Below are 22499 nucleotides of genomic sequence, written 5' to 3'. Positions count from 1 at the left end.
ACATTATTGATATTGAGTTATAATTGTAATGTAAATGACTTGGGGTGGATCTATATTCTGGCCTTGTGTTTTGTAGATGGTTTGAGCCTTATGTTATGCAGTGGTTGAATGAAAATGATGAGGTTTCTATGGAGTTCTTACGTAATGCTTATGAGAGAGATAAAAAGGATGGGGTAAGCCGTTTCAAAATAAAGGAATGGAACAGAATCACAGATATAATCCTGCTAAAATGTTGAAGTACTGTAGATTCCTAATTAAACGTGAGAAATTTATAGTATCCGCGTAAAATCGTGAGAAGCACCCTTCACGGATTTTAAAATATCGCCATTTCTTTCTGAGAGTTTAGAACTATAAGAAATAAGGAGGAAAGTTCTGCGTTCGCGATTTTAAATTCTCACGATTTGATACAAAACAGCGAGATCGCTGAATTAAGTGCTCGCGTAATATAAGGAATTTACAGTATTTGAGTAGAAAAAAAATGGAAGAGAATTATACAAATATATTAATTTTCCGATTATAAAACATGACACTTAATTGGTGATAACGAAGTATATTTGTTCAAACGATTTTCATAAACAACCTGAAGCTGAATCTAAAACTATGATCTCTAAGTGCAAGACGAAATTATTATAAGATAAAACAGAGGAACTATAATTTTAATGAGACTGGATAAAAACTGGTGAGATTGAATGTAGTTGTCTTTTAATTAAAATGAGATTCTTATTTTGTTCGAACAGTTCCAGAAGAGCTCGGAGCATTATTTATTCTCAAGTTCAGTAGTGGACATTTTTACCCAGTTGAACCAGTGTATTGAAGTAATAAAGAAGTTAGAATGTCCTGATCCAGAGATAGTAAAGAGATACATGAGGAGGTTTGCCATAGTAAGTCAGCATCATTTTGGTATAGATTTGAAATTAATTAGAATTAATATTCATTCTTTTCTTTTTTTAAAAATATGTTTAGATTATTCTACTAGAATCCTCATCCAATAATTTTGAAAACATATATATATTAAGCAGCTAAGTGCTGAAAGTGAAACTTTTTTTGAACTTGTGAAATTGTGAACTTTACAATGATAACAAGTTCTGTAGAATGTATTGGAAATGTGATTTTTATTTTATTTTTATACAATTTTACCTTATTTTCTTTTCAGACTGTGAATAAAGTCCTAATAGTATATGCTGATGTTGTTAAACAGGATTTTGAAAAGTATACAAACGATCATAAGAAAGTAAGTCCTTAGTCAAAATACATGTACATGTTATTTAAATTTAAGATTTAGAGGGAAAAAAAATATTTGTAAAATTCAAACAGTTGAGTTGCCAGTGTCCTTTCTTGTACATATGCATTTTCAACTTAGTTTACAAGATGAGTTACAATCTTTTTTATTTTTTTTTCAGGCTTGTATATTGATGAATAACATACAACAGTTACGTGTTCAATTAGAGAATTTATTTGAATCAATGGGTGGTGAAAAGGTATAGTATAAAAATATTCAAGCACATTTAAAGGAAAGCAACAACCCAAATGCATTGCTAGTTAACAAATCGTTTTCTATCCCATGCATTATATTTCTGTTGGTAGAATATCGTATATCCGGTTATTTTCGCGATCTAATTTTCGCTTTTTTCGCAATCTTTTTCAAATCGCAAAATACTGAATACGCAGAAATTATACCCTGTATTATTTACTATAAGACACTTTTTAAATTGCAGAAAAATGACCGACGCAAATTAAAAATGCTACATATTTTCCCCATTTTTTGCTAATTTTGTGACACATGAAAAAAACGGATGTACGGTACTTGTTGAATTTTTTTCAGGGAATGTTTTAAATTGATATTTTTTTTCTAGCTTGACTCGGACACATCCAGCATTCTAAAGGAGCTCCAGAGTAAACTAAACAGTGTGCTTGATCACCTGAGCTCTGTGTTTGCCAAGAGTCTGGAGCCCCAGATCAAACAGAGTACTCAGGAGTTAGGTCAACTTTTGTCCAAAGTGAAAGGGGCAGGGCAGGTCTCCTTGTCTCAGCCCAGCCAGAGAAACAGCATTCAGCAGGAGTCGGAGTTGGTGCTCAAACCCTTGATGGAACTTATTGATGGCAGGCATGTGGATTAGATTGAATATTTTTCTTGTGCTTTTCTTATATACTGTGGAATCATTTGAATTTGTGGCGACCAGTTTTCAAGGATTGTAGTTATTTTACTTATTTGAGGGGATGCAATTTCGTGGATGCATCAGGTTTCAGTTATAAAGATAACTCTTTCTTAATTTGTTTTCGTCAAGGATGTAAATTCATGGGGGAGGGCTACCCATGACTACTATTAAAATGGAGTCACTGCATGTGAATTCTAACGATTAACAGTTTTGAACAGGTCCAATGCATTTCTTCCTACTTAGATAGAGTTTGTTATATTACTTGATGATTTTAAAGGTTAAAGGTAACTTAATTGCTTTTATAGTCCCAAGTCTTTACAAGATATACAAAGTCAAATTGACCAAAAACTACAGCTGGAATTGGTTGGAGTGCAGTGGCTTTTAAGAGAAAGGACACCCCCCCCCCCAACCCCCCACCCCCCCCCCCCCCCCCCCCAACCCCCCCCCCCCCTTTTTGGACAATTTTTATTGCTCTGTGACTAAAATAAAAATGATACCAATCTAGACATTCATATCTTTTTGCAAAAGAACTCAATTTCCTGCGGCCATTTTAATTATTTCATTAAGGATACAGCTGGTTGCTATATAGTCATCAATGCATCAGTGCATTTTTTGATCAGACTAAATCTTTATTAGTCATACTGAAGTCTTTAAACACTTACAAAGATTATATATGCATGAAACAGATGAAGTTTTCTCCATGTTACAAGTCCCTAAAGAAATTTCTATTCTTTTCTAAATCTCAATAATTATGTCTTTTTTCGAAAATTCAAAATTGATGATATTGCATTAGGCATGAAGTCATTAACATGTATGAGCAATTTATGTGTTTCTGATATGTTCAGAATTATAACTCTCTGCATGATGTATTAACAGCTTGACAATGTTTGCACAAGAATGCGAGAAAACAGTTCTGAAACGTCTGCTGAAGGTAAATAAGTTCTTAACAGTTTTATATCAACTCCCAGTACAGTTCGTCCTAGTAGATTATTTAATGTGTTGTCATTTGTATTCCTGTGGCATAAAATTAATTGCAAATAAAGCTTTAATTAAATTAATCATCAGGAAAATAACCAGATATTAGGTGCAGAAGGGGACACCAATGTAAACTTGGGAACTTACATGTAATAATAAATATATTTTCTTAAGTGAACGCTGTGGGCTATGAGCCTCTTGTACTGTGTATGATCTCATATCAGTGGGACAGTTTAACTTTCTGTGCTATATATAGATTTATGGGAGTTGTATATAGATTGTGTCATATTAATGAGACTAACCTTGACCTTTGTAGGAGCTTTGGAGGATAGTGATGTACACAATGGAGAAAACTGTGGTGCTGCCCCCTCTTTCGGACCCCCGACAGGTATGATCTTCAGTTCCTGCAGTTCATGGCTATTCTTCTTTCAATATTAACTGATAAAAAGTAAAAAAAAAATATTTGGACAATGATTTTGTCTGTCTCGATCCAAAAGGGTAAAAAGTGGAGAGACAAACAGTTAATTATCAATTAATTAAGTGCTGATATATGTCTTAACACTGATGTGTTTTAGGAGAAAGAAAAGGACCAAGCCAGGGTACACATTCCAAACTCAAATTAGAATCTAGCATTTTTCTTTTGATTATTTTTTTTCCTAATTACTAATACAAATTCATACATTATAATTATTAGAAATATGCATCAAGTCTTTAATTAATGAATTATCTATAAAGGAGTATGAATTTGTATATCATTTGAATAATGCTTTTGTTTTCTCAAGGGAAAGAACAAAAAGGTGATGGAGATTTTGTTTTGATATTTTATAGTAACTAGATATGATCATATTAATCATATTTTCACAATACTCATCCACTATTTTGATAATGTATATATATTCTTTGGGATGGGCATTGCTAATATTTTAACATGTATTAACATACTGGTATGAAGATTTTCTTTTACAAAGCAAGTCCACAAAGGAATCTTAAACTATTTAGAATTACATGAAGCTTTCTTAATCTATAATACCTTTAAAAAAAATTCATCATTTCTTGCGGATAGAACTTTTTCCACAAACTGAAGATTCAATTGAAATATGATGAAAGTATTGTTCAGTTATGAACTTGTTTTGTAAATGAATACCGGATTTCAGTACATGTATTTGCGAAGGTTGCTTGAAGGTGATGGGTCTTCAAAGAGTAAGATTATTCTGAAAGCATAAAATTTAGGAGCTCATGTATAAAAAAGAAAATGAAGATATTTAAAAAAGGAACCAATGTTATACCTTACTTGTGAGCAACCTTTAAAATCTCATCTAAAATCCATTTATTAAGAGTGATATAGAAACAGTTGTTAATTGGCATTTACTGGTATTATATGGTTCATTTCTTAATAAGAAACTTTGTACTGTAAAACTGTTTACTTTTCCAGTTCTTGTCATTGGCTGGTAAAGGGGTTATGTTAAATGAAAAGCCGACATTTTTGTCCAAAATTCGCACTGTAAGTTGTGGAGACATATTGTGGGCTTTTTTTCTGCCGACCATGAGAATCGATATTGATGTCATCAATGTGTACCACCCTGCTAGGTTGTGTCTCTATCTCACCCAACGTGTCACCGTTGTGTCAACCCAACACAAGGCAGTTGTCAACAATAGTTTTTGAGATTTCCAACAAAATTTCTATATCTGATGTGGAATTTTGCCAATTTAAGGGGGGGGGGGTTGTTGAGATAACCCTTCCTTTTACCATTTCTTTAAAAAAAACTTTTGTCAAAAAGTGCTGTGAAATTTTTATTCAAAATTTTCAAAAATCCTTTCATGTAGGAAATTTTGCCTGGAAATTTCAAGTCTGTGACTGTGTAAATTGGACTATTTTTGGTTTGGTTTTTTTTTAGATTCATTGTTCTCCATCTTTCATGTCATGCAGGTTTCTGTCATTTCTTCACTGTTTTGATTTGATTCAAGCTTTAGACTAACATTGATTTCAGCTTATTCCCCTTCCCGGTGCTGCTCAAACTAAAATTGAGGATGTGTCGCGACTTTTTCTCAGTCACGTCAGCCAAATGCCCATGAATGTTCCTATGATCCAGGTGATTCCTGCATTTTGATTGCATAGATATTGTCCTCTGAGTACAAGAGTTTTTGTGACATTGACGTTGTTGATGCAATATAGTTGAAGATGGGTGTTGTGCTGGGGTTTTTGTTTTAGAGTCTGCAAAAGCCTTTACTCTTAAATTGTTGTGCTATAGATATCAGATGTTGTACTAAGTAAAAATGTTTTACCGTCTTTTGTTAATTGATATATGGAATTTTTATTTTCATCTGTTGTATAATAGTTGTTATGAGTAGTTGCTACAAATTCACGCGGTATACTATGCCTTGTCACCTGCCAGTAATCATGTGTTTTTGTTCATTGTTGTAATAGTTTGCAATTGTTGTGATTTTAGTTCAGTTTTGTCTGGTTACACTTAACTTTAAGCTTGAATCTCTGCAGAGAAGCGAATAATGAATTTTATTTTAAACAGCATAGTTATTTTTTAATTTGAATTCTAGATTCCGAAAATGAAGCCTTGTAGACTTTGGTAGAAGTATATTAAGTCAGTCTGCATGCAAAGTGCCTGCGCAGCTGCTATTTTTTTTTTTTTTTTTTGAAGGGGGGAGGGGGTGAAAATGTATCATGATTTTTAAGGAGCTTGCCAAAGTAAACTCAATTTAGCATAAAAAAAATTTGAAAGGCAATTTGCTTTTAAATATAAAATGATGTGTATTTTATCTAATATTATAACATATTGCATGGGTGAAGTGGATTTCATGGCCTCAGACTTGAAAGTTTCTTTATCTATATAATCTCTTCAGTGATTTAACGCCTGGCTTATTTATTAATGGATCTGTTATCTCTTTAGAAATGTGTTTTCATCATTCAATGACTGATAGAGGCTGTGATATTTTTACATGACTTTTTTTTTTCATGAAAAATAAAAAGAAAAGTGTTTTAAAATGCGAATAAAACATTTTAACTCAAAGTTTTTATGTTAATTAAAAAAATAAAATTATATAATAATTACAACATGTCAACAAAAATTAAGTGTTGTCAGTCTTTGATGATGGAAGAACTCTAGAGATCCACTTAATAATAAAATTTTAGTCTTTTGAGCTACCTTAATGTATGTGTTCTCTGCGTAAGAGCAATTATATAAAACTCTTTAGCGTAGACCTGTATTTTTCTTCATCTAACTTAATACTTTCTCAATTATATATTCAATATCTTCAAATACCTAACTAAATTAAAATGAGGTAAATGTAGTATAAATGTTTTAAGACAATTAACTTATATGGGAGAAGAAAATGTTAATTACATGTAAAAATTAGTACTTTTAATTGTAATATTGTTAAGGTGTAAAACTGTCAAAGTCTAGTATTCCTATTATTTACTATATTAATGACACATCGAATCTTTTGTACGATACTTACATCTGTATGGAGTTTGACTTGTTTGTGGTTTATATACATCTAGGACATGTCCAAAGAAGCCGAGAAAAACCTGACCCCAAAACAATGCGCGGTCCTGGACATGGCTTTGGATCATGTCAAGCAGTTCTTCCACGCACAGGGCCAGGGCCTCAAGAAAACGTTTCTGGACAAGAGCCAAGAGCTGCAGAGCCTGCGCTATGCCTTATCGCTGTACACACAGACGACTGACACCCTCATCAAAACGTTCGTCAGCACCCAGACCTCACAGGACCAGCCCTCCCTGGAGGACACGGTAGGGGAGGTGTCCATACAGGTGGACCTGTTCACCCACCCTGGGACCGGGGAGCACAAGGTCACCACCAAAGGTAGGCAGTGTTGTAAGCTGTAGTCGTAATGCTTGCTGAATTATAGAGCATTAACTGTCAAATTTTCGAAAAATTTCAAACTGCATTTAAAAGAATAATGATAAAATTTAATGTTAAGCATAATGTTATCTTTTGATTTTATGTGTTCTTTTTAAAGTTTATCTTATTTTAATTTTAAAAAATGACAGGTTTTTTTTTTTTTGCATTACAAGGGAGCAAACTATAAATTACAGTTTTAGTTTGCCTGAATCTTTAAAGATAAATAATTAGATAATCAATGAACTGTGTGATTTTACAGTGGTGGCGGCTAATAACTTGAAGTGGCACACGTCGGGCATGTTTCGGCCATTTGTGGAGGTCAATCTGATTGGTCCACATCTGAGCGACAAGCGACGAAAACATTCCACGAAATCCAAGAGCAACAACTGGTCACCAAAGTTCAATGAAACCTTCCATTTGTGAGTAATCCTTTGTGTGTGTGTGTGTGTGTGTGTGTGTGTGTGTGTGTGTATTTACATGTACATGTAGAGTGTTTTATTAGAGTATGGTTAAAGAATGTTTTCATTCAATGACAATCTGTGCAGCAATTGCTTAAAAATTGTTCAAAATTTACTCTAGTTATGAGGTAAACTTGAAACAGCGTGAAATATCCCACTTTTCAAAATAAATAAGGAATAAGGAATCATTCTTTGAGTATTATGAGGTGATAATTTCGGTTGGGGTGTGATCAAATCAAATAAAGCCTGTAGGGCTTTATGATAGATTTGATCATGCCCCGACCAAAATTATCACCTCATAATACTCAAAGAATGATTCCTTATTACTTATATTTATATAATTTTAAGCCATCGTATGATTTTTTAATTTTAATTTTTAAATATTAATAAACAAACCCCGCTGGCGTCTTAATTTGGCATCATTTGAAGTTATGGGTAATAGTACAAAATCGATACGTAGTGTTATCACAGGCAAAGACAATGGAAAATATAAATATTCACTTTTACAGTCTTTCTCTGTGTCAGACTGTCTTAATGTTAACAACCTGAACTTTCTATTGACCTTGACTTCATGGATACATTACAAGTTTTTTGGAAATTGCTCAGCATCATAACAATTCCTTAATTATTTTCCCCCTTCTTTGTGCAGCATCTTGGGAAATGAAGATGAACCAGATGCTTACGAGCAGCACATTTGTGTCAAAGACTACTGTTTCGCACGAGAAGATCGGCTGATAGGGGTGGCTGTGTTACAGTTACGGGACATTGTCGAGAAAGGCAGCTGTGCATGCTGGTGTCATCTTGGAAGAAGGGTCCATCTGGACGAGACAGGTTGGACAATTTTACGCATTCTCTCACAGAGAACAAATGACGAAGTTGCAAAAGAATTCGTTAAGTTAAAATCGGAATCACGATCTGCGGAAGAAGTGTCGTGAAGCAACCTTAGAAACTGTAGAATTATTATCATATATATTTTTTTTGTTTGGAAAATATTTTCAGCCAAGTTGTTTTTCCAACATCGACTGTTGATTATTTTTTTTTTCTCGCTGTTGAAATGTTTTGGTGGTTGTCATGTATACGAAGCTTATTTGCTCCATGTCTTTCCAGTTATATGAATGTATATTATCATTATTAAAATGTAGAATATGTCTTACATTGTTCTGTTAATTCAAGTGGGTTGAAATTTCAAAGAAATTTACATTTTGTTGGCATTATATGAAAATATATCTCTCCTCTTCAGAGAGGTTAATTTTTTGTTTTGAAGATTTATGAGAATTGTTATTGTAGGATTAACCTATGAAAAATTGATAGTGCGTAATTGTGACAAACTTAATGAAGACTTTATTAATTCTCTCATCTCTTCCTATTTACATGAAAAATGATTGAATTCTATACACTTTAAAGGAAATCCTTACTATTTGCTCTAGAAATCCTGCAATTTTGTGATGAGATGTATATACCTTGATATTGTTTTCTTTAGGGACCTTGTGCAATTCTTTTTGTATGTTGATTAAAGAGGGTATTTTTGTTCTTTATATATTTTTTTCTTTATTAAACCGATCTTGAAATCCATTTTCGAAACCAACATAACTGAATATTGTTATCAGTGATCGTAGTTTGTAGAAGAGCTTAACATATGTAGACATGAGGGGCATGACATTCATGGCCGTCATTGATAGAAATTTTGTCTTCCATGGACCAAAAACTTCATCCCACACCAAGATTATGTAATGTCACAAGAATTGATACATGTACATGTGTTAGAACTCTTCATGCTTATAAAAAAAAAATGCTTTCAATTCTGTTACTTTTCCATGACTTTGTGTTACTATTTTATTAGCTTTCATATAACAATGTTTTAATTAAAGATCTGATTAATGTTCTAGAGATCTGGTAATATATCTGGTTCATACATCTTGGGTTTTCGACAATAGAACTGCCAGCTTTTACAGATTAAAATTCATAGTGCTTGCATGTGTATATATGTAGAAAAACATTTCATTAAAAATTTCAAAACAAAACATACACACGCACAAACTGATAATTCTATTTATACATATAGCATTTAGATAATGTATGCATGAAAAAATTGAGTGAATAAAGTGCAACTGCAGATATTGAACAGATAATTTTCCTTGAAGTACAGATTGTATAATTATATAAACTATGTAGTTATGTCTTGTTCTAGTCATGTGTAGATATACTGCATTTAAAAAGCTAACAGAATATTATAAACTTTGTGAATATTTATTCAATTAGAAAACTCGAGATTTCTCACGTTATTTAGCATACATGTAATATACATCGGCCCGGTATTCCTTCAGTGTTGATATTAACTGACATCTTACATTGTATGTACTTGTACAAGGACCTATCATGTTGTATTCTACCTTTGGTTTGGTTCCAAATATTTTTAAATCACAAATTTGAGAATTGATATTAAGATGATATTGATATATCTATTTATGAAAAGTTTTGAAAATTTATTTGTTATTTGGTTTAAACTACTGATCAAAATTATCATGAGTGTGATTGCTTTATTAAGTTTTCTTAACATTAACAGCAAATAAAGGAAAGAAATTAACGGATGGGCTGATAAATTCATTGAATAAGTTAAAATTTCATACTCCTGATAAACATTGTTATGAATCTCTTCTCCCTGTATAATCCTCTTTAAACATTCCATTGCATTAGACAGAAACAATCATGTGAAAGTAAAAACTGAAGATGCTGAATTATGTATTTGAATTATGGTATTTTCAGTTGAGTAAGTTTTCCTATAATTTTTTTTTTCTAAAGATATCCTAATAAAGCTGTTCAATTTTTATTTCTTGTACTAAAGTTTCTGTTCCCTGCTAAAGTCATTGTAGAAATTTATACTTGTTTTATCATAACTTCAATTGATGGGACTAATTTACATGTAATATATAAGTTATTACAATTTTACATGTAATAATAGTTGTGATTATTATATGTGTAATAAGAGTTGTGACTCTTACTTGTAACAGACTAACAGAGTGATTGCAATGCATGGTTTTATTACATGTAATAATGTGACTATATATTACTTATAATAGTGAATGTAACTATTTCTACATGTAATTTTGAGTCATACAGGGTGACATTGATTGTATGAATTTCGATCTTTTATCCATGTTATTTGTACTTCTGGATACTATGAATAAAAATCCAATTTTTAAAAATGATACATATTGTTCGATTTTGTTTTGTTTTTGAGGCTCTTGAGTGTGGATTTTATTTGTTTACAGCAATTTAGATGATGCAATTCTAATAAATGTTATTAGTGTTGGACATAAACATCGCTTTTCAAAATTTAACTCGTAATTGAAAGAGTATTAAGATAAGAAATCAATTCTCCTTGTAATTAAGTCATAATTGACAGCTCGTCCAAAATTGAATAATTCATTATTGTTGAACAGAAAAGAGTTTAAATAAATTTATCAAATTAGAAGTGTAATTCTAAAAAAAAAATCAATATTGGCATTTCCATTAAAGAGATGCCTTATCTAGTTGTTTAGGGTTTCAACAAATGAGCGTATCCAGTTGTCTACGATTTCAACCAATGAATGTATCTAGTTGTCTACGATTTCAACCAATGAACGTATCTAGTTGTCTACGATTTCAACCAATGAACGTATCTAGTTGTCTAGAATTTCAACCATTGCGTCTATCTAATTGTTTAGGATTTCAACCAATGATTTCAACAAGATATTTTTAAATTATAACAATCAATGGTTTGCAATAAGAATTTACCTGATTTAAAAAAAAAAACCACACAATGATTTGCATCTGCTGTCCAGATAACTTTTTTAAAAGTATTAGAGAATGAAAATAAGCGTGGATTAAGTTTTATTTTGTTTGAATGAGTATCTAATGGTTACTAAGACCTCAATCTGATAAATAATATAAAGAAGATATGAAGATTTATTTTTTGAATACTTTATAATTAATAAAAGCTTAATACAATGTAAATGGAATTTGAAAACTTCAGGAATGCTTTCTTCATTCATGCGATGACAGGGTTTTCGTTTAGTTAACGGAACCCGAAAATTCTCTTGATACGGCTCTTCAATGTGAGTTTTGCCTTTGCCCCTTTCTGTTAAAAACACAAAATGTATTAAGAATAAAAATTGCAACTCAATCGTATGCACTCACGATAATTTAAAAAGAGTTTTTCTCAACTCAAATTGATATTAACCTTCGGCTGGGGCAGTGGCTGGGGTTGGTCTTCGTAGGAGAGACTGGCTGACGGCCCATCTTTTCCCTCATTCACATCTCTAAGTGCGTCATCGAGCTTAAAAGAGGAAGAATCAATTGATGAGAACATACTAGTATAGTCACACTAAAATTTTGTTAACTGTTTTCATTAGTACACACTAGTACTATTTGTTAAATATACAGTAAAACAAAGATTAAACGAAACACCAGCGATATATTGATTTATTTTACTAACTTCGCTGTGTGTGTTATTTCGTTATAGGCGTGCTTGCAGTAACCATGTTTTACTGTACATGGTTTATATTGTCAATTATACTGTATATGTTATATAGACGTGTACCTTTGGGACGGTCTTGAAGGTTTCTACACCGGTCAGGAATAACTTCCTAGGGATAAAGTGGGTATCTTCTTCGACAGTTCTCTCAAAGTGGTAGCTCTAAAAATGCAGTAGTTTTAAAAATATGCAAGATTTTCACATTTCTTCTAAAAACAACCAACAATATTAAGTCAATTATGTTTAATAACTTCGTAAGTGTGACATCATACCATCAATTCCATCTGGAGCATTTTTCGTCTTTTTGTCATTTCCTCTTTCCTGTTTATTTCCATCTTAAAAATAGAAATTAATTGATGCATAAATTCATTATGTAAATTTCATTAGAATGTATTTTCACATACTCCTATTTTATGGAGTGTTTTTCACTTACCAACAACTGTTCTTCAATGGTTTTCTTTGCTTGACGAATATTTTCTCTTTCATTTACCCTTTTCTGCAAAAAAAGAAACCCTCTTTAAATACATACGAGGATAGTTTCTATATAAAAAAGGAGTGAGCTATGTAGATTTTATAAATTTTCATAAATGAAGTAAAGTTCAATAAATTCTATGGTTGAAAGTGAGACTTACCATCAGTTCTTCCTGAAGCTTTTCAAGAACTAAATGGCGGTCTTGAAGTTTTTTCTGAAAACAGCCGCAAATAAAACTATGAATATATTCTATTTAAATGCATAGAGAAAAGAATAAGTCTTCGATACCTTTTTTCATGCACAGTAAGAAGATTTTTGATAAATAATCTCACCATCATTTTACCCGCCATTTGTGGACATCTTCTGGTCCTTATTTTTCTCTAAAATAGGAAATGTATCAGAATATCAATACATGTAATCTTATGTCATTTATGACGTTTATATATTGTCTAAAATTTGATGATTATGTTCATAATGTATTTCTTACCACTTGGTCTACAAGAATGGAGAATACAATCCGATTTCTCTTCACCTTGTCCTGTAAAATATGAGCGACGGATGTCATTTAATTTTTTTTTAGAATAAAGGTGTGCATGTAAATCATGTATTACGTATCAATTAATTAAGATACTTACCCACGCATCTAATGTGGCGTTCCATTTGGTTTGGTTAAAGTACTGCGAAAAATAATAAATTTAAAACAATTTGTCAAATAATTTCCCAATTTTAAATTGGCATTGACGATTTTAAGTCTTAATTTTGAATTTGTTACAACGCGTATAACACTATAAGAAGAATTGGCTTGATAGAATTGACATGTACATGTACACGTAACAAATACCTCTAGTTTTCTGAAGGAATCTGCAATTGAATTGTCTTCTCTTTCCTTTACTTTTTTCTACGAAAAAAAACCCCAACCAAAATCAGAATTGAATGACGAATTCAATTTCACAATACAAGAATTTGTCAACAACCAGGATATGTTGAATATACCATTATTCTAACGTGTGTTTGCTAATACGTGCGTGCGTTAGTGTTCGCACTTATGAGTGCGTGGGCGTGTGCATTCGCGTGTGTTTGCAAGTGTGAGTATTGTTTAATAATTGCTTAACAACCCATACAAAAATCTGGATAGTTAAAAGATGAAATTTTTTCGATGGATTAATTCAAGAATCTATATTGATTATTTATATTAATCAGAAAAATTCAGGATAAATATCATAAAATAGTGTTAAGGTATAACGCTTGAAATTATCTACTATACCTTTAGCGGAAAATATATAAACTGAGTGTATTGTTGAACTTACCAACAGCTCTGTATGGACACTGTCCATTTTCTGATGGTGCTCTTTGATAATTGTCTAAGAATAAAATAGAGACCCTGAATTATTAGGGCATTAAAATTCATGATACGACAATTGGGTTCTATTAATTATTAGTTCAAGAACGAAAGAAAGGACGTGAAACCATAATAAATCACAGAATTGATTATTTAAATAATCGGTTAAACATTAATTAACGAATCCAAATACGTGTAACTTATATCAACCCACCATCCATTTAACAGCCAATACGGCATTTCTTTTGCTTGTAAGAATTCTTTTCTGTAAAAAAAAAAATAGTGAATTTTAAGATTATACCAGAGGACAAGAAAAAAATTCACTCTCGTGCACACATAACTTGCATGGTAATTCGTGTATTATAAATGTTGAACTAAATCATTAATAAATTACCAGTATATTTGCTTCAATTTTCGCAAAGATAATTGTCCGCCGACTTGCGTTTGTCACCGGTTGCTGTAATAAATTAAGTGTAATGAGAGATCCCGTGTCAAAGCATCATTACAAGACGAGACAGTTTATTTACATGTCAATTAAATATTATGATATTTCATCCAACAAAAAAGATATTCATTTGATAATATTTTACAATCAAAACCTATCTAAATGATAAGAACACCTCTTGTTGTCTCTCCATCTTCTCCTCTGTTCTGTACAGGCTGTCAGCAAGAACTTCATTGCGAAGGTTCTCCTTAAGATTAAATTTACAAAACATAAGCATATCAAACGTATTTTCGTACCATAGAAAATAATGATTTGCGGCTTTGTATGAAGTATAATGAATGTAAATGTTAGATTAATGCTAAAATGATAAAGCACATGTAACATACGAGATATTGATAGGCTCTTATTTTCCTCTTTATCTCCGACAGTTTATACATTCTTTTTATCTGTAAAAGAAATAAAACATATATTTTGAAGCGTGAGATATTCGTTGCTATGGGTACATGTATATGCATGTTTTGCAAGAATATGTTCATTTACATGTACATTTATTACCGTTATCACCAATTATCACAAAATATCTCCTATTGAGGTAAACTATTTTGCATGTATATAAGTATGCACAAAGGCCAGTACATGTACATATATACATCAAAGCAACAAAACTATTAGATTTACCTGTTGACGCAAATTGTCATCTCCAATGTACGTATTCATTTTGATAATCTACAAGACAAGTACAAGTTAGTAATTAAGCTAATTTTAATAAACGTATAGAAAAATCCTTAGTTTTCAGCAAACATTGATGACATGCCTTGCAATCACTTCTCCCTCTGCTTAGTTTTCTCTGTTTATAACAACGATTGTTGCGTCATAGGTTTTGTTACGTCAAATACGTCATGACGTAAAGGGTCGCGGGTTTGTTTTCGTCGTCAATTTCTGTGTGTTACTTCCCTTTTCATTTAAGAAATGAAGATAATAATTTTTCTATTGATCGACGTATCAAAGAAAAAATTGACCGGAAAACTTCATCAATGCGCGTATCTTCATTTCTTATCATTTAATAAAACATTTTCAAATTAAGAAATGTGAAGTGTCATCGATCAAAAATGTAAATAATGTAAATGAAGCGGCGCGTATGAATACAAAACAACAACAGCAACAATATCCAAAATGGATTCGCCTTCAGCTGATGCAGAGCTACTGGGCTGAATTTAATGGATTAAACACAAATAGTGAGTTAAAATCTGAACCGGCTGAATTGAAAACGAAAGGAAAAAACATGCGATAGCTTGTGATATCATTCACTGTGCAGAAAAACTCGTATTAATTAAAAACTAGTTTTCATGTGAGATCGCTGGAATATATGCAACTGGACATAACCATCCAAGGAAAAGCGATCGTGGACGAAAATAGCTGATATGTCGACAAAGAATAGTATGTATAAGCGACTTTTGTAAACTTTGTGGTAACTAGATAGCCAGTGATGTACTTAAACGGTATATATTATCTGCCGCTTGGAATTCACCGAAGGAGTTGATGCATTACTCATAGCTTTTCTTTACGACGCTTATTTTGATGACCGATCATCTACGTGTGTAAATTTAAAAATTATCGTTACCAAATTTGAACAGCAGTGTTACCGTGAAAGTTTACATGCCTATATGTTCGTTATAATATTGAAATCCATAAAAGGAACAGCCAGCCTCGCTGTAAATGTTGATTGATCTCAAGCAGACGAAATCGTGAGAAGACGCTTAATTTTCTATTTCGTGAATCAAACAAAGTGTTTTGTTTATTTTTGAAGGTTAAACTTTCAAGTTTTTATATTCACAAGTTTGCATTTTGTTTGCTGACAATAAAACAGACACAACTTTACATTTTGTTGACAGTGTTTATCTTGGAAATTCCCGTTCTATAAATAGTGTTAGATCAGAGCAGTTGAGAAAAGTAGATCCGGCGAAAATTTTATTGATGCAGGTATCAAAGAAATTTTTCAACCAATCAGAAGCGCCGATATCTCATCAAACGAATAAATATTAAATGATTCGGGTTTTCTTTGATAAGTGATGTTTTTATTAAACCATGTAATTTGAACTTGGAGTTTTTTTAACAATGCTTTTGGACTTACAACACTTCTTTATAGAAATTTGGAAGGTGTTTAATGTTTAGGTCTTCTGTATTTGTTACATTTTTATTCAATAAATAGGATATGTCTAAATTATATATCCTATACTCTGTCCCGAGTTTTTGCTTCCACCACTTTTCACTTGATATTTTGATAATAATAAATACCTTTATGCTCAAACTACGTTCATCCAGTAATATGAAAAATGTTCAAATTATCTGTCTTGAAACGCCCCCTCTATCGCTTCAGGTTTCAATACACATCCCCAAATAGAAAGTCTACGGAGATTTTGCATTGCATCACCCATTAATAAGCCCGGATGATAACGTTGAAAAATTGCGCGAGGTGTCCCGAGTACTTCCAAATGGAGAAACGATGTAAACGATGTCAATTTCAACAGTTACCCTCCCAAACAGGCACTATTTATATATCATTATACTTTCATTTTTATTTTTAAATACTGAAATCTGATTGGATAAGACGCAGTTGGTAATCTGTTCTATTACCCTCAGCGTTAGCAACACTCTTGGCAACGGGTAACACAACGAATTGTTACATGCGAGTAAATTATGCGCGTACGGTTCGCCGTAGACTTCACTTCATTTCTATATATAAGCAGTAAAATTTTCTTTAAAATTGAGACATTCAGTATAATAAAATAAATAGTGCCTGTTTGGGAGGGTAACTGTTGAAATTGACACCTCTCGAAAACCACTGTCAACCTCCGCTTCGCGTCGGTTGACAATGGTTGTCTCGGGGTGTCAATTTCAACAGTTACCCTCCCAAACAGGCACTATTTATATACTGTACATGGTTTATATTGTCAATTATTATACTGTATATGTTATATAGACTTGTACCTTTGGGACGGTCTTGAAGGTTTCTACACTGGTCAGGAATAACCTCCTAGGAATAAAGTGGGTATCTTCTTCTACAGTTCTCTCAAAGTGGTAGCTCTAAAAATGCAGTAGTTTTAAAGATATGCAAGATTCTCACATTTCCTCTAAAACAGCCAAAAATATCAAGTCAATTAGGTTTTATAATTTATTCTAACGTGTGTTTGCTAATACGTGCGTGCGTTAGTGTTCGCACTTATGAGTGCGTGGGCGTGTGCATTCGCGTGTGTTTGCAAGTGTGAGTATTATTAAATAATTGCTTAACAACCTATACAAAAATCTGGATAGTTAAAACATGAATTTTTTTTTATGGATTAATTCAAGAATCTATATTGATCTATATTGATTATTAATATTAATCAGGGAAATTCAGGATAAATATAAAATAGTGTTAAGGTATCACGCCTGAAATTATCTACTATACCTTTAGCGAAAAATATGTAAAATGAATGTATTGTTGAACTCACCAACAGCTCTGTATGGACACTGTCCATTTTCTGATGGTGGTCTTTGATAATTATCTAAGAATAAAATAGAGACACTGAATTATTAGGGCATCATAAATTCAAAATAAGACAATTGTGTTCTATTATTAGTTCAAGAACGAAAGAAAGGACGTGAAACAATAATCAATCACAGTATTTATTATTTAAATAATCAGTTAAACATTACTTAACGAATCCAAATACGTGTAACTTATATCAACCCACCATCCATTTAACAGCCAATACAGCATTTCTTTTGCTTGGAAGAAGTCTTTTCTACAAAAAAAAAACCCAAAAAAATAATGAATTATAAAATCATACCAAGAAATATGCGTTTGTCACCGGCTCCTGTAATATATTACGTGTAATGAGAGATCCCGTGTTTAAGCATCATTACAGGACAAGGTAAGTGATTTACATGTCAATTAAATATTATGATATTTCAGCCCCCCCCCTCCCCCCCCCCCCAATATATTCATTTGATAATTTTTCACAATCAAAACCTATCTAAATGAAAAGAATACTAACCTCTTGATGTCTCTCCACCCTCTCCTCTGTTCTGAACAGGCTGTCAGCAAGGACTTCATTGCGAAGGATCTCCTTAAGATAAAATTTTCAAAATATAAGCATTTCAAACGTATATTTTCGTACCATAGAAAAATAACGATCTGCGGCTTTGTATGAAGTATCGTGAATGTAAATGTTAGCTATAGGTTAATGCTAAAATCATATAGCACATGTAACATACCAGATATTGATAGGCTCTTATTTTCCTCTTGATCTCTGACAGTTTATCCATTTTTTTTATCTGTAAAAAACATAAAACATATCAATGAATTTAGTCAAGTACATGTTTATTTTTTGTAAGAATATGTTCATGTACATGTACATTTATTAAGTTATCATCAAATATCACAAACTGTCTCCTATTGGGGTAAAATATTTTGCATACATAAGCATGCAAAAAGGGCCAGTACATATACATCAAAGCAACAAAACCATTAAATTTACCTGCTGACGCAAATTGTCTTCTCCACTAAACATCTCCATTTTGATAATCTACAAGAGATAAACAACAAATTAGTAAGCTAATTTGAATAAACTTAAGAAAAATATCCTTAGTTTTCAACAAACATTGATAACATGCCTTTTCCTCTGCCTAGTTTTCACTGTTTATAACAACAATTGTTGCGTCATAGGTTTTGTTACGTTAAATACGTCATGACGTTGATATTGTAGCATTTAGACAAACCAACGGTCAGTCATTCCGGGAAAAATTGTAGAGTTTGAGACCTTGATTATATTATATTTCTATTGTACTCAAGGTCGCAATTTAAATTTATTATTCGTATTTGAGAGTTTAGATTTTTAGGGTGATCTACCAGTGGTAAACCACTACCACTATGAAAAAATATGGGTCACTTTTAGGGTAATCTACATTTGATAAAAATCTACTGCAGTGGCACTGAAAAAATGATGTGGTCATCTCCTGTTTTTAAGGTAGCTCGCGGGTTTACCTGCTTGTGAGAAAACCTACCTTGAAAATATGTCCACGTGATCCATATGTTTCAAAGTTTTATTTCTAAAGAAGATGGGGGAACAAGATAGCGCAAATGCCCATTTGGTTTTGTCGTAAAAACAATTTCAAATTAATTTTTTTCCAACCGAATATACTACATGATGTTATATTACAAGTTTACAAAAACACAATTTCTAATTATATTCAGTTATGAATATTTTAACAAACGATAGAAAAAAATAAATTCTAAAGTTTTGGTGGCATCGAACCCACAACCTAAAAACCCTATCTCTATAATGCTACCTTATGTTTGGTGCTCTAACCACTGAGCCATTTCTGTCACATCAAACTATGTTGTTAAATGCTAAATGCAACTTCAACCACAAATTTACGGACTTGTAGTATTTCTCTAAAACGTTCAATTGTTGGTATACAAAATGACATTTTTAAAGTATAGTGGAGTGGGTCATCTCTCCATGGTTTTGTTGATTGAAATCGGTTTAATTTCCTTTAAACCTTACATAGACGTTGACAAAAATGTGGAGCCCAGACCCACTCTATTAAAGAAAAGGCATTGAAGTTCTGAAAATGACACTATTTGGAGGTTTTGACACGCATACGCCAATTTAAATCAACCTATTCTAAATATTTAACATATGTAAAGGTTATAAATCTTTGTTATGTTAAATATACATTGTTTTCAATAATTTAGAAAGAAATTATAAGACTACTTCATATTTTATTTTTTTAGTATCTTATCTATCCCCATATAGGCAGCTTACACGCCTAATTCACCCATTTCTTTATTTGAGATTCGTCTGCGCGGTAATAATGTTATCGTGTTTCAAATACAGTGTCATTGATAAAATCAAGTAACGCCATTTCAATGAAATATATAGTAAAATGCACATCTTAGTCGAGAAACGTATTACAAAACTATGCTCCAAACTTTTAAACGATTCAGACGAAATTAATTATACTCAACACAACAACAGAGGAGATAATTATGAATCAATTCATAAAAAATAATCAGTATGTGTTCCCGGCCAGTTTTTGGCAAAACAACTTTTAAATTAACGATTTAAAAGATTTTTCAAAACCTTATATTTTCATTACGACGTTATCCCGACGTCATCATTTCCTTACGTTTGAGAACCCCAACATTGAAATGCATTAATTTTATTAACAAGACTAGCTGATTAACACATTTTAGAACATGTAAATACTAATTAGACATTATTGTGAATGTTATCAAATGCACAAATGCACTTTATGTAAGGCTGTAAAGATATAGAAAATTGCTATTTTTGTTTTTATGAAACCCTGAGTCAATCAATGCAAAAAAAAAATTGCCAGGCAACTACTGACATAATAAGTTTGTAATCGTTTAAAAAAATAAGCTCAAAGCAAAAGAATTTAAAAAATTTGATCGGTTGTTAAAATTAAGAAGTTATAATTGTAAAAAAAAAATCGAAGTTAATGCATACGGTTCAATTAATTTCATTGTCTATTTTAAAACACGATTCTAAATGGAAGAGTTTTAATGCACACTCATGCTTTATAGAAGGAAATGTGACGATGTATGTGGCATCTTTAAATTTTTAGCACTTGATATTATAAATGTTTGTATAAACAGTGATAAAATGCATTTAAGCTTTTTGAAATATTTCCTTTTATGCTTCTAAATATCTCATTTGTCATTTTAAAAAAATGTATGAGTTTACTATGACGGTCAACTCTTTACGTCGATTCCTATTGTGACGTCAGCAAACCCGCGAGATAAATATAAATAAATTATTAATATATTATTTAAAAGGAGTTAAACCCATATCGAGGTTCCCTACCCTGAGGGCTGAAGTAAAGTTCTACCTCTGACTCTGTAAAGAAAATGGTGAAGTGGTCTTCACTTAATTTTGAGATCCAGAGCCCTATCTATTTTAATACACTTTTCATGAAAAGGGGATTTTAAAAACATCGGGCTATCTAGGAAACATCGAAGGCCCCAACCTTGAGTGCGGCAATTGTTAGGGTCATCTACAGGTGGTAAACCACTGCCATCGAGAAAAAATCCTGATGTGGTCTGTAGTATAGGAGTTCATGATTCAAAAATGATACTTTAATGATTTTGATTTAGCATTCCACCTTAACGAGGCCGAGTACAGAACGAGTACGCACGCTTTCGCGCAGCGTTTCATTTGTATTGTGACGTCATCTTTTTGCTTTGTTGACGCCATGGCGTGATAGTTTCAACTGCAGATATTTAGCGAAATTTGTTGAAAATAGCTCGTTTGATGCGTAAAATTGATACTGTATTGTGGAATAAACATAAATGTCTCGAAGTATAAGCTATATTTGGGCTCGGGTCGAAATCGTGAAGAGGGTTCAGCAAGCCTAGCCCTCTGTCACGTTTTCTTAACCCGCCTAAATATCAATTTTTATTCATTTATTTCAAGACATTGACCATGTATTTTATATCAATGACCCTTAATATGTGATGTTATATATTTATTTATTACTTAAATATGTCTGAATGTTTTAATAATACTATAAAGATCACCATTTCCGTCTTTGTCAAATAAAGAATAGTCATTATCTGACAAACTGAGAAATTGGGCAAACAAAAAAATAACTTTGATAAGACCCCTGGAACAAACCAGGAGGTAAAGGGTTTTTTTATTTGGCCATTTGATGCCTTTTAGCAATAACTTTGATATGTAGAACAGAAAAAGAAATCCCTAGGGCAGAAGTTTAAAAAATGTGCAAAATCGGTACATTTCAAGCTAAATCCCATAGGGTCCTATGTTAAAAATTAACAAACTTTGAGATGACCCCTAAACAAACGGTGTGGTAAATGTCTTATTTTTTTATCTTAAAATATTAATTATATCAGTAGAAATTCTTGTAAAAAAAATCATTAAAAAATCTAGGGCAGAACAAATTAGACCCGGCCTCGTTAAATACTATAATACATTACCGCAGTATATAGTAAAACCAATAATTTTGGGTATTTTTGATCTATTTTGTAGGTATTTAAACAATAAGCGTCATAAACAGATGCAGCCTTTGTTAATTTTTTTTATTTGGGGGGGGGGGGGGGGGGTCCTAGGCCTATTTTCAGTAATTTTACTATGTAAATTTAATAAGCTTCAATTATATATTCCGAGGAGGGGTGGGGGTGTCAAGACGCCGACTCCCCTCTCTAGATCTGCACATAAAGATTATTATCTAAAATATGTTT

General features: G+C 32.1%; 2 protein-coding genes and 1 long non-coding RNA gene across 35 annotated transcripts in view; 1 reads left to right on the top strand and 2 right to left on the bottom strand.

Moving 5' to 3' along the window:
• The window catches only part of LOC105330539 (protein unc-13 homolog B), a 102197-nt gene extending 91527 nt beyond the window's left edge, over positions 1–10670 (top strand). For 12 of the 32 annotated variants that reach the window (XM_066088793.1, XM_066088800.1, XM_066088794.1 and 9 more), the window contains 12 exons: positions 77–173; positions 738–881; positions 1154–1231; positions 1401–1478; positions 1854–2104; positions 3033–3087; positions 3448–3519; positions 3707–3730; positions 5120–5221; positions 6646–6967; positions 7266–7425; positions 8114–10670. In XM_066088793.1, the coding sequence (XP_065944865.1) occupies positions 77–173; positions 738–881; positions 1154–1231; positions 1401–1478; positions 1854–2104; positions 3033–3087; positions 3448–3519; positions 3707–3730; positions 5120–5221; positions 6646–6967; positions 7266–7425; positions 8114–8399 (1669 nt within the window). In that variant the 3' untranslated portion in view covers positions 8400–10670. Of the gene's footprint in view, positions 1–76; positions 174–737; positions 882–1153; positions 1232–1400; positions 1479–1853; positions 2105–3032; positions 3088–3447; positions 3521–3706; positions 3731–3913; positions 3929–4563; positions 4633–5119; positions 5222–5684; positions 5714–6645; positions 6968–7265; positions 7426–8113 lie in introns of those variants that run through there. The other 20 variants (XM_066088803.1, XM_066088797.1, XM_066088804.1 and 17 more) reach the window with 19 other exon arrangements.
• Positions 10671–11418: 748 nt separating this feature from the next.
• LOC109619024 (uncharacterized) lies at positions 11419–18797 on the bottom strand. 2 transcript variants are annotated; one of them, XM_066088385.1, is made up of 16 exons: positions 18754–18797; positions 14620–14679; positions 14409–14480; positions 14183–14245; positions 14003–14053; positions 13757–13810; positions 13291–13347; positions 13085–13126; positions 12937–12987; positions 12782–12829; positions 12610–12663; positions 12411–12473; positions 12250–12312; positions 12044–12139; positions 11684–11779; positions 11419–11581 (listed from the first exon to the last, which is right to left on the bottom strand). In XM_066088385.1, exons 1-16 carry the CDS (start codon positions 18790–18792, stop codon positions 11519–11521), a joined length of 972 nt encoding a protein of 323 aa, XP_065944457.1. In that variant the 5' UTR covers positions 18793–18797; the 3' UTR covers positions 11419–11518. The 2 variants fall into 2 exon arrangements, with proteins under 2 accessions (XP_065944457.1, XP_065944456.1); XM_066088384.1 differs by lacking the exon at positions 18754–18797 and adding an exon at positions 14912–15036 and having other exon boundaries at positions 11421–11581.
• Positions 17725–18019, bottom strand: LOC136276562 (uncharacterized). Its single transcript, XR_010715077.1, has 2 exons — positions 17968–18019; positions 17725–17778 (listed from the first exon to the last, which is right to left on the bottom strand). It is a non-coding gene; the product is annotated as an uncharacterized lncRNA (long non-coding RNA).
• Positions 18798–22499: the final 3702 nt, after the last annotated feature.

This window comes from Magallana gigas, chromosome 6 (assembly GCF_963853765.1).
Source record: "Magallana gigas chromosome 6, xbMagGiga1.1, whole genome shotgun sequence".
Taxonomy (NCBI): Eukaryota; Metazoa; Mollusca; class Bivalvia; order Ostreida; family Ostreidae; genus Magallana; species Magallana gigas.
The sequence above is the reverse complement of the archived record's forward strand: the minus strand, read 5'-3'. Positions and strand labels throughout refer to the sequence as shown.

Bases quoted from the DNA above. Each gene is read 5' to 3' on its own strand.
- LOC109619024 (XM_066088385.1), bottom strand. From the start codon at position 18,792: ATGGAGATGTTTAGTGGAGAAGACAATTTGCGTCAGCAG. The intron at 14,680-18,753 runs GTAAATTTAATG...TTTCTTTTACAG, and splicing joins AAGACAATTTGCGTCAGCAG to ATAAAAAGAATGTATAAACT. The intron at 12,664-12,781 runs GTGAGATTATTT...GGCTGTTTTCAG, and splicing joins AAATGGCGGGTAAAATGATG to AAAAAACTTCAAGACCGCCA.